General features: G+C 50.1%; 1 protein-coding gene across 1 annotated transcript in view; it reads right to left on the bottom strand.

Moving 5' to 3' along the window:
• The window catches only part of LOC129826754 (zinc finger SWIM domain-containing protein 6-like), a 76,290-nt gene that overhangs the window by 16,784 nt on the left and 47,497 nt on the right, over positions 1-12,009 (bottom strand). The window contains exons 4-7 of the mRNA XM_055887809.1: positions 11,664-11,814; positions 7,696-7,875; positions 2,984-3,154; positions 1,509-1,655 (exon numbers count right to left, since the gene is read on the bottom strand). Of these exons, the coding sequence (XP_055743784.1) occupies positions 1,509-1,655; positions 2,984-3,154; positions 7,696-7,875; positions 11,664-11,814 (649 nt within the window). The remainder of the gene's footprint in view (positions 1-1,508; positions 1,656-2,983; positions 3,155-7,695; positions 7,876-11,663; positions 11,815-12,009) is intronic.

Here is a 12,009-nt window from a genome sequence, read left to right as displayed (position 1 = left end):
GGAAAATAAGTATTTGGTCAATAACAAAAGTTTCTCAATACTTTGTTATATACCCTTTGTTGGCAATGACAGAGGTCAAACGTTTTCTGTAAGTTTTCACAAGGTTTTCACACACTGTTGCTGGTATTTTGGCCCATTCCTCCATGCAGATATCCTCTAGAGCAGTGATGTTTTGGGGCTGTTGCTGGGTAACACGGACTTTCAACTCCCTCCAAAGATTTTCTATGGGGTTGAGATCTGGAGACTGGCTAGGCCACTCCAGGACCTTGAAATGCTTCTTACGAAGCCACTCCTTTGTTGCCCGGGCGGTGTGTTTGGGATCATTGTCACACTGAAAGACCCAGCCACGTTTCATCTTCAATGCCCTTGCTGATGGAAGGAGGTTTTCACTCAAAATCTCACGATACATGGCCCCATTCCTTCTTTCCTTTACACGGATCAGTCGTCCTGGTCCCTTTGCAGAAAAAGCATGATGTTTCCACCCCCTTGCTTCACAGTAGGTATGGTGTTCTTTGGATGCAACTCAGCATTCTTTGTCCTCCAAACACGACGAGTTGAGTTTTTACCAAAAAGTTCTATTTTGGTTTCATCTGACCATATGACATTCTCCCAATCTTCTTCTGGATCATCCAAATGCTCTCTAGCAAACTTCAGACGGGCCTGGACATGTACTGGCTTAAGCAGGGGGACACGTCTGGCACTGCAGGATTTGAGTCCCTGGCGGCGTAGTGTGTTACTGATGGTAGGCTTTTTTACTTTGGTCCCAGCTCTCTGCAGATCATTCACTAGGTCCCCCCGTGTGGTTCTGGGATTTTTGCTCACCGTTCTTGTGATCATTTTGACCCCACGGGGTGAGATCTTGCATGGAGCCCCAGATCGAAGGAGATTATCAGTGGTCTTGTATGTCTTCCATTTCCTAATAATTGCTCCCACAGTTGATTTCTTCAAACCAAGCTGCTTACCTATTGCAGATTCAGTCTTCCCAGCCTGGTACAGGTCTACAATTTTGTTTCTGGTGTCCTTTGACAGCTCTTTGGTCTTGGCCATAGTGGAGTTTGGAGTGGGACTGTTTGAGGTTGTCGACAGGTGTCTTTTATACTGATAACAAGTTCAAACAGGTGCCATTAATACAGGTAACGAGTGGAGGACAGAGGAGCCTCTTAAAGAAGTTACAGGTCTGTGAGAGCCAGAAATCTTGCTTGTTTGTAGCTGACCAAATTATTCTTTTCCACCATAATTTGCAAATAAATTCATTAAAAATCCTACAATGTGATTTTCTGGATTTTTTTTCTCATTTTGTCTGTCATAGTTGAAGTGTACCTATGATGAAAATGACAGGCCTCTCTCATCTTTTTAAGTGGGAGAACTTGCACAATTGGTGGCTGACTAAATACTTTTTTGCCCCACTGTATAAGTCACATTAAATTGGTGGACAACGCTTTGGTACTTAATGGGGGTATAGAACTGTGGTATAATATTCATATTTGGTCTAATAAGGGCAGTCTGACCTTTCTTATGTCTGCGGAAATGCTCCAGCTGTCTCTGCTGCTGCCGCCGTAGTGTATTCACCACGGCAATGGCCAATCGCAGCGATTCACGGGGGTAACCATGGGAACGCAGGGCGTCCACCCGAGCACAAGCCGTCGGAACGTGTTCTGAGAGCGAGAGAGAGACAGATGCTGCGTGTCTTGATCACATTCTTTAAGGCTTTTGGCTTGTGACCACTCATATTGGCATAAGGCAACAGACGGACCATCCACAGACACACACACGCACCGTCCACAGACACTCCGTCCACACACACAGTCACACCGTCCACACACACACAGAGAAACACCGTCCCACCACACACACCGTCCACACACACACACACACACCCCTTCCACACACACACACACAGAAACACCATCCACACACGCACACACAACCTTCCATACACACACACACCCCGACAATCCACACACACCGACAGTCCACACACGTACCCCCCCCCACCGCCCACCCTCCCCACCTTCCACACACACACACATCCCCCACCTTCCACCCACACACACACACACATCCCCCACCTTCCACCCACACACACACACACACACACACACACACACACACACACACACACACATCCCCACACACACACAAGTCCACACAAACACAGAACCATGTCCACACACACACGTCCCCCACCGTCCACACACACACACACCCCCCCCACACACACCCCCACAAACACACATCGTCCACACACTCAAGTCCCCAAACACACCGCCCCCACACACACGTCCACACACACAACCCCCCCCCCCCCCCCCCACACACACACACACACACACACACACACACGAGTCCACACACCCCCCCACACACACACAAACAGACACACACACACACCCATTGTCCACACCAACATTCACTGTCCACACAGCCCCCCCCCACACACACACACACAGCCCCCCCCACACACACACACACACACAGCCCCCCCCCCCGCATACACCGCCCCCATTGTCCACACACACACACACCGTTCACACACACACACACACCCACCGTCCACACACACATCCACCGTCCACACACAATACACAAACACACCGCCCCCACACACACACACACGTCCCCCCACACACACACACACCCCCACTATCCAAACACACACACCCCCACACACACACCCACCGTCCACACACACACACACACACACACCGCTCCTCGAAACACCCCCACACAAACACCGCCCCCCCCACATACACAAATTCCCCACCCCCACACACACACCCCGCACCGCCCCACACAAACCGCCCCACACGGCCTCCACACACACAAACCGCCACCACACCCCGCTCCCACACACACCCACCGAAACACACACCCACACCGCCCCCACACACAGAAACACACACCGCCCCCCCACACAAACACCGTCCACACTGTCCTCTTTACACACCCATAATCCCAATACACACCAACAAAAAACACTCACCGTGCCACATGGGCCATCCGCGTGTGTCGAAGAGCGAGCCGTCCTGGTTGTCGTGGTAACAGTAGTTGGCGTAGAGATCACTGGCGATGATGTGCTGCAGGTGACGGTCCTGCCAATGGAGGTCACATGCCTCGATGGCCCGCGTGAAAACCGTCCTGTGGGGACGCAACTCTGACAGGAGAGAAACTAGCATTAGATTGAGGGGAGAGAGGAGGGAGGGAGAAACTAGCATTGAGGGGAGGGAGAAAAACTAGCATTAGATTGAAGGGAGGGAGGGAGACAGAAACTAGCATTAGATTGAGGGGAGGGAGGGAGAGAGAAACTAGCATTAGATTGAGGGGAGGGAGGGAGAGAGAAACTAGCATTAGATTGAGGGTAGGGAGAGAGAGAGAAACTAGCATTAGATTGAGGGGAGGGAGGGAGGGAGAGAGAGACCAGCATTAGATTGAGGGGAGGGAGAGAGAGAGAAACTAGCATTAGATTGAGGGGAGGGAGAGAGAGACCAGCATTAGATTGAGGGGAGGGAGAGAGAGAGAAACTAGCATTAAATTGAGGGGAGGGAGAGCGAGAGAAACTAGCATTAGATTGAGGGGAGGGAGGGAGAGAGAAACTGGCATTAGATTGAGGGGAGGGAGGGAGAGAGAAACTGGCATTAGATTGAGGGGAGGGAGGGAGAGAGAAACTAGCATTAGATTGAGGGGAGGGAGGGAGAGAGACCAGCATTAGATTGAGGGGAGGGAGGGAGGGAGGGAGGAACTAGCATTAGATTGAGGGGAGGGAGGGAGAGAGAAACCGGCATTAGATTGAGGGGAGGGAGGGAGGGAGAGAGAGACCAGCATTAGATTGAGGGGAGGGAGGGAGGGAGAGAGAGACCAGCATTAGATTGAGGGGAGGGAGGGAGGGAGGGAGGGAGAGAGAGACCAGCATTAGATTGAGGGGAGGGAGGGAGGGAGGGAGCGAGGAACTAGCATTAGATTGAGGGGAGGGAGGTAGAGAGAAACTGGCATTAGATTGAGGGGAGGGAGAGAGAGAGAAACTAGCATTAGATTGAGGGGAGGGAGGGAGAGAGAAACTAGCATTAGATTGAGGGGAGGGAGGGAGAGAGAAACTGGCATTAGATTGAGGGGAGGGAGAGAGAGAGAAACCAGCATTAGATTGAGGGGAGGGAGGGAGGGAGAGAGAGACCAGCATTAGATTGAGGGGGGGAGGGAGGGAGAGAGAGACCAGCATTAGATTGAGGGGAGGGAGGGAGGGAGAGAGAGACCAGCATTAGATTGAGGGGAGGGAGGGAGGGAGAGAGAGACCAGCATTAGATTGAGGGGAGGGAGGGAGGGAGGGACTAGCATTAGATTGAGGGGAGGGAGGGAGAGAGAAACTGGCATTAGATTGAGGGGAGGGAGGGAGAGAGAAACTAGCATTAGATTGAGGGGAGGGAGGGAGAGAGAAACTAGCATTAGATTGAGGGGAGGGAGGGAGAGAGAAACTAGGATTAGATTGAGGGTAGGGAGAGAGAGAGAAACTAGCATTAGATTGAGGGGAGGGAGGGAGGGAGAGAGAGACCAGCATTAGATTGAGGGGAGGGAGAGAGAGAGAAACTGACATTAGATTGAGGGGAGGGAGAGCGAGAGAAACTAGCATTAGATTGAGGGGAGGGAGAGAGAGAGAAACTAGCATTAAATTGAGGGGAGGGAGAGCGAGAGAAACTAGCATTAAATTGAGGGGAGGGAGAGCGAGAGAAACTAGCATTAGATTGAGGGGAGGGAGGGAGAGAGAAACTGGCATTAGATTGAGGGGAGGGAGAGAGAGAGAAACTAGCATTATATTGAGGGGAGGGAGGGAGAGAGAGACCAGCATTAGATTGAGGGGAGGGAGGGAGTGAGGGAGGGAGGAACTAGCATTAGATTGAGGGGAGGGAGGGAGGGAGAGAGAGACCAGCATTAGATTGAGGGGAGGGAGGGAGGGAGGGAGGGAGGGAGGGAGGGAAGGAGGGAGAAACTAGCATTAGATTGAGGGGAGGGAGGGAGAGAGAAACTGGCATTAGATTGAGGGGAGGGAGAGAGAGAGAGACCAGCATTAGATTGAGGGGAGGGAGGGAGGGAGGGAGGGAGGGAGGGAGGGAGGGAGGGAGGGACTAGCATTAGATTGAGGGGAGGGAGGGAGAGAGAAACTGGCATTAGATTGAGGGGAGGGAGGGAGAGAGAAACTAGCATTAGATTGAGGGGAGGGAGAAACTAGCATTAGATTGAGGGGAGGGAGAGAGGGAGAGAGAAACTAGCATTAGATTGAGGGGAGGGAGAGAGGGAGAGAGAAACTAGCATTAGATTGAGGGGAGGGAGGGAGAGAGAAACTAGCATTAGATTGAGGGGAGGGAGAGAGAGAGAAACTAGCATTAGATTGAGGGGAGGGAGGGAGGGAGGGAGGGAGGGAGGGAGGGAGGGAGGGAGGGAGGAACTAGCATTAGATTGAGGGGAGGGAGGGAGAGAGAAACTGGCATTAGATTGAGGGGAGGGAGAGAGAGAGAAACTAGCATTAGATTGAGGGGAGGGAGAGAGAGAGAAACTAGCATTAGATTGAGGGGAGGGAGGGAGAGAGAAACTAGCATTAGATTGAGGGGAGGGAGGGAGAGAGAAACTAGCATTAGATTGAGGGGAGGGAGGGAGAGAGAAACTAGCATTAGATTGAGGGGAGGGAGGGAGAGAGAAACTAGCATTAGATTGAGGGGAGGGAGGGAGAGAGAAACTAGCATTAGATTGAGGGGAGGGAGGGAGAGAGAAACTAGCATTAGATTGAGGGGAGGGAGGGAGAGAGAAACTAGCATTAGATTGAGGGGAGGGAGGGAGAGAGAAACTGGCATTAGATTGAGGGGAGAGAGAGAAACTAGCATTAGATTGAGGGGAGGGAGGGAGAGAGAAACTGGCATTAGATTGAGGGGAGGGAGGGAGAGAGAAACTAGCATTATGTTGGGGGGAGGGAGGGAGAGAGAAACTAGCATTAGATTGAGGGGAGGGAGGGAGAGAGAAACTAGCATTAGATTGAGGGGAGGGAGGGAGAGAGAAACTAGCATTAGATTGAGGGGAGGGAGGGAGAGAGAAACTAGCATTAGATTGAGGGGTGGAGGGAGAGAGAAACTGGCATTAGATTGAGGGGAGGGAGGGAGAGAGAAACTGACATTAGATTGAGGGGAGGGAGAAACTAGCATTAGATTGAGGGGAGGGAGGGAGAGAGAAACTAGCATTAGATTGAGGGGAGGGAGGGAGAGAGAAACTGGCATTAGATTGAGGGGAGAGAGAGAAACTAGCATTAGATTGAGGGGAGGGAGGGAGAGAGAAACTGGCATTAGATTGAGGGGAGAGAGAGAAACTAGCATTAGATTGAGGGGAGGGAGGGAGAGAGAAACTGGCATTAGATTGAGGGGAGGGAGGGAGAGAGAAACTAGCATTATGTTGGGGGGAGGGAGGGAGAGAGAAACTAGCATTAGATTGAGGGGAGGGAGGGAGAGAGAAACTAGCATTAGATTGAGGGGAGGGAGGGAGAGAGAAACTAGCATTAGATTGAGGGGAGGGAGGGAGGGAGAAACTAGCATTAGATTGAGGGGAGGGAGGGAGAGAGAAACTAGCATTAGATTGAGGGGAGGGAGGGAGAGAGAAACTGGCATTAGATTGAGGGGAGAGAGAGAAACTAGCATTAGATTGAGGGGAGGGAGGGAGAGAGAAACTGGCATTAGATTGAGGGGAGGGAGGGAGAGAGAAACTGGCATTAGATTGAGGGGAGGGAGGGAGAGAGAAACTAGCATTATGTTGGGGGGAGGGAGGGAGAGAGAAACTAGCATTAGATTGAGGGGAGGGAGGGAGAGAGAAACTAGCATTAGATTGAGGGGAGGGAGGGAGAGAGAAACTAGCATTAGATTGAGGGGAGGGAGGGAGAGAGAAACTAGCATTAGATTGAGGGGAGGGAGGGAGAGAGAAACTAGCATTAGATTGAGGGGTGGAGGGAGAGAGAAACTGGCATTAGATTGAGGGGAGGGAGGGAGAGAGAAACTGACATTAGATTGAGGGGAGGGAGAAACTAGCATTAGATTGAGGGGAGGGAGGGAGAGAGAAACTAGCATTAGATTGAGGGGAGGGAGGGAGAGAGAAACTGGCATTAGATTGAGGGGAGGGAGGGAGAGAGAAACTAGCATTAGGTTGGGGGGAGGGAGGGAGAGAGAAACTAGCATTAGATTGAGGGGAGGGAGGGAGAGAGAAACTAGCATTAGATTGAGGGGAGGGAGGGAGAGAGAAACTGGCATTAGATTGAGGGGAGGGAGGGAGAGAGAAACTGGCATTAGATTGAGGGGAGGGAGGGAGAGAGAAACTGGCATTAGATTGAGGGGAGGGAGGGAGAGAGAAACTAGCATTAGATTGAGGGGAGGGAGTGAGAGAGAAACTAGCATTAGATTGGGGGGAGGGAGGGAGAGAGAAACTAGCATTAGATTGAGGGGAGGGAGGGAGAGAGGGAGGGAGGGACTAGCATTAGATTGAGGGGAGGGAGGGAGAGAGAAACTAGCATTAGATTGAGGGGGGGGAGGGAGAGAGAAACTAGCATTAGATTGAGGGGAGGGAGGGAGGGAGAAACTAGCATTAGATTGAGGGGAGGGAGAGAGAGTTCAAACAGAGAGAAACACAGGGGAGGGAGAGAACGAAAGAGAAAAGAAAGAGAGACCTGTCTCGCACCTTGGTTGCCATGGGCACCCTGAGGCAGGGAGTGGGTGAGGTTGGGCAGATCGTTGCCATGGTTACCGTCCTCCCAGGGACACACGTCCACGCTGTTCCACCTCCTCAGCTGTTTGAGCCACCAACACTTCTGCTCCGTCTTACAGTGGGGGTTTAGCACGATGCACATCCACAGAGCACCTGTACACACACACACACACACACACACACACACACACACACACACACACACACACACACACACACACACACACACACACACACACGTCAGGTCTCATCCTACCAAGGTCATGTTTGACTTAAGACTCAGATCAGGAGATTATTATAAAGGTGGTAAACACACAGAACTAAACCAAACTGCAGGTAACAGAGGTGCCACCCATCTTTTGTTTTTCACCCAAAAATGTGTCCAGTGTTGTTATTTAGCGACACTAAAGAAATGGGTTATAAAGTTCATCCAACTTTTCAAAGTCTAGGGTTTAGAAAGTTATCCGATCAATTTTTTCACTCCAAACAATTTGAAGGGAGTCGCATACAAACAATACTGATTGGACGACAGTATTGTGTGTCAGTCTTGAATGAGTACATCAGCTAATATCTCGAAGTGCTGTACAGAAACCCAGCCAAAAAACCCAAACAGCAAGCAATGCAGGTGTAGAAGCATGGTGGCTAGGAAAAACTCCCTAGAAAGGCCAAAACCTAGGAAGAAACCTAGAGAGGAACCAGGCTATGAGGGGTGGCCAGTGCTCTTCTGGCTGTGCCGGGTGGAGATTATAACAGAACATGGCCAAGATGTTCAAAATGTTCATAAATGACAAGCATGGTCAAATAATAAATCAGGAATAAATGTCAGTTGGCTTTTCATAGCCGATCATTAAGAGTTGAAAACAGCAAGTCTGGGACAGGTAGGGATTCCACAACCGCAGGCAGAACAGTTGATACAACTGATCACGTACTGTCACAGACACACATCAGTACTAGCTAGGTAAACAGAAACAAACTAAAGACAAAAAGTGAAGAAGTCTCAGAGGATATCACAACACATTCAGGGATATATAGGACGATGGTGTCACAAAGACAAACCAAAAACACATGCATGTACACACACAGACACACACACACACACACACATACCTATAATTGGACATTAGGCAACGATTGATGGACAAAAGGGGGAGGAAAATGTTGAGAAATGCAGAGAGGGACAAGGAGAGAGCGAGAGAGAGAAAAAAGAAATGGAGATGAAGTAGAGAGGCTTTGTGTCTGGAGGAGAGGAGTGACGGCCCTGAGGTGGAGTGAAAGACAAAAGACGAAAGCAGCCGAGAGGCAGCATGTGCCACACATCAAGCAGTCAGAGAAGGACTCTGGGAGAGAATGATGTCTGGACTTTAAAGCATCGTTACACTTCCAAAAACACAAAGTAAAGCAGCAAAACTTCCACAGTGTGGTTGTGTGTTCATGTGTCTGACGAAGCCATCCCTAAAAAGCAGAGAACAAGACCAGAAGCAAAAAAAGAGACAACTAAACAAAACAACAAAGGCTGGAGATAAAACAGCAGTCATTGTCATGGTAACAGACCAGTGGGATTCTGAGTTCTGACTGTCCGTCTAGTGATTAGGAGTAAACAGCCAGTAATCCATTCAAAGACCGACGCTTAGTCTCCGCGCCTACCCACAGGGCTAGTGATGTGTGTGTGTGTGTGTGTGTGTGTGTGTGTGTGTGTGTGTGTGTGTGTGTGTGTGTGTGTGTGTGTGTGTGTGTGTGTGTGTGTGTGTGTGTGTGTGTGTGTGTGTGTGTGATCTGTATTAATGTGAGTACTTCCTATCCAGAGTAGTATGGTGGATAGCGTGTGTTGGTGACAGTGGCATAGATTCATAATAAAAACAACAGCAGGCAAGGAAGAGTGTTTGTGGTACAGTACATAAAATATCCTACTGTACACACCGGCCAGTTTATTAGGTACACTGATGTAGTACCGGGTCGGACCCTCCTTTGCATCCAGAACAGCCTGAACTCTTCAGGGCATTCTACAAGTTGTTGGAAACGTTCCACAGGGATGTTGGTCCAAGCTGACGCGACGGCATCACGCAGTTGCTGCAGATTGGACGATGGTACATTCATGCTGCGAACAGCCCGTTCCATCTCATCCAAAAGATGCTCTATTGGGTTGAGGTCTGGGGATTGCGCAGGCCACTCAAATAAACTGAACTCGCAGTCATGTTCCAGGCAACATTTTTCCCCTCCTCAATTGTCCAGTGTTGGTGATCGCGTGCCCACTGGAGAAGCTTCTTCCTGTTTTTAGCTGATAGGAGTGGAACCCGGTGTGGTCGTCTGCAGCAATAGCCTAACCGTGACAAGGACCGATATGTTGTGTGTGTTCCGAGATACCGTTCTGCACACCACTGTTGTACTGCGCCATTATTTGCCTGTTAGCTTGCACGATTCTTGTCATCATCTTCGACCTCTCATCAACAAGCTATTTTTGTCCACAGGACTGCCGCTGACTGGATGTTTTTCGTTTGTCACACCATTCTCTGTAAACGCTAGACACTGTTGTGCGTGAAAAGCCTAGGAGGCTGGACATTTCTGAGGTACTGGAACCGGCGGGCCTGACACCGACGATCATACCACTCTCAAAGTCACTTAGAATGCGCAAAACGATCGACCTAACGTTCAATCAAACAGTAACTGAATGCCTCGATGTCCGTCTGCCTGCTTTATATAGCCAGCTACGGCCATGTGACTCATTTTCGGAAACGGGGTTGTGTACCTAATAAACTGGCCGGTGAGTATGTGTGTACTCACCGGCCAGGAAACGCCCGTGCTCAGGTCTTTTCAACGCAGGTCTGACCAATCGGATTCCACGCTTCAAAATTGCTTCGATCACGTGGACTGGGATATGTTCCGGATGGCCTCAGACAACATTGATGTATACGCTGACTCGATTAGCGAGTATATTAGCAAGTGCATTGGTGATGTTGAACCCACGGTGAGCAGCATTCGCGCAAAGCAAAGCGCGAACCACTACTTTTAATCATGGCAAGGCGCCCGAAAACATGACCGAATACAAACAGTGTAGCTATTCCCTCATCAAGGCAATCAAACAAGCTAAGCGTCAGAATAAAGAAAAAAGTAGAGTCGCAATTCAACGGCTCAAACACGCGACACATGTGGCCGGGTCTACAGTCAATCACGGATTACAAAAAGAAAACCAGCCCCGTCGCGGACAACAACGTCTTGCTCCCAGACAAATTAAACAACTTCTTTGCTCGCTTTGAGGACAATACAGTGCCACTGACACGGCCCGCGACCAAAACCTGTGGGCTCTCCTTCACCGTGGCCAACGTGAGTAAAACCCTGCCGGCCCAGACAGCATCCCTAGCCGCTTCCTCAGAGCATGCGCGGACCAGCTGGCTGGTGTGTTTACGGACATATTCAATCAATCCCTATCCCAGTCTGCTGTGCCCACATGCTTCAAGGGGGCCACCATTGTTCCTGTACCAAAGAAAGCTAAGGTAACAGAGCTAAACAACTATCGCCCCTTAGCACTCACTTCTGTCATCATGAAGTTCTTTGAGACTAGTCAAGGATCATATCACCTCCACCCTACCTGATACCCTAGATCCACGGCAATTTGCTTACCGCCCCAATAGGTCCACATACAACGCAATCACACTACCCTAACCCATCTGGACAAGAGGAATAACTATGTAAGAATGCTGTTCATCGACTACAGCTCAGCATTTAACAACATAGTACCCTCCAAACTTGTCATTAAACTTGAGCCCCTGGGTCTCGACCCCACCCTGTGCAACTGGGTCCTGGACTTCCTGACGGGCCACTAGAAGCACAAGCATTTCGCTACACTGGCATTAACATCTGCTAACCATGTGTATGTGAACAATAACATTTGATTTGAATTAACTAAATCTGAATGAATTCTGCTGCTCATTAGTGTGTGTGCTCACCTAGTTCATCCCAGAGCTGTCTGTACTTGTCGGTCATGGAGGTGCCCTGCTGTCTCCACAGTGCCAGGCGAGGGTCGGCCATGAACTGTTCTGTGATCAGTGTTAACATCCTGGCACCGTTGGAGTCACGCATACGAAGCATCTCCCTCACCTATGGGGCAAGGAGGACAGCATCCGTGTGTGTAAAGGAATCAGAGAGCTTAAAGCAGGCAGACATTAAAACCAGGGGCGGGGCAGGGGTGTTAATGGTCAGCCAGTCTTTACACAACGGTCAATACGTTAGTGCTAACAAAATATTTCCCATTAGCGCTAGGGTTTAGGCTGTGTCCCTAATGGCACCCTATCC

Source organism: Salvelinus fontinalis, chromosome 28 (assembly GCF_029448725.1).
Source record: "Salvelinus fontinalis isolate EN_2023a chromosome 28, ASM2944872v1, whole genome shotgun sequence".
In the NCBI taxonomy this organism is placed as follows: Eukaryota; Metazoa; Chordata; class Actinopteri; order Salmoniformes; family Salmonidae; genus Salvelinus; species Salvelinus fontinalis.
The sequence above is the reverse complement of the archived record's forward strand: the minus strand, read 5'-3'. Positions and strand labels throughout refer to the sequence as shown.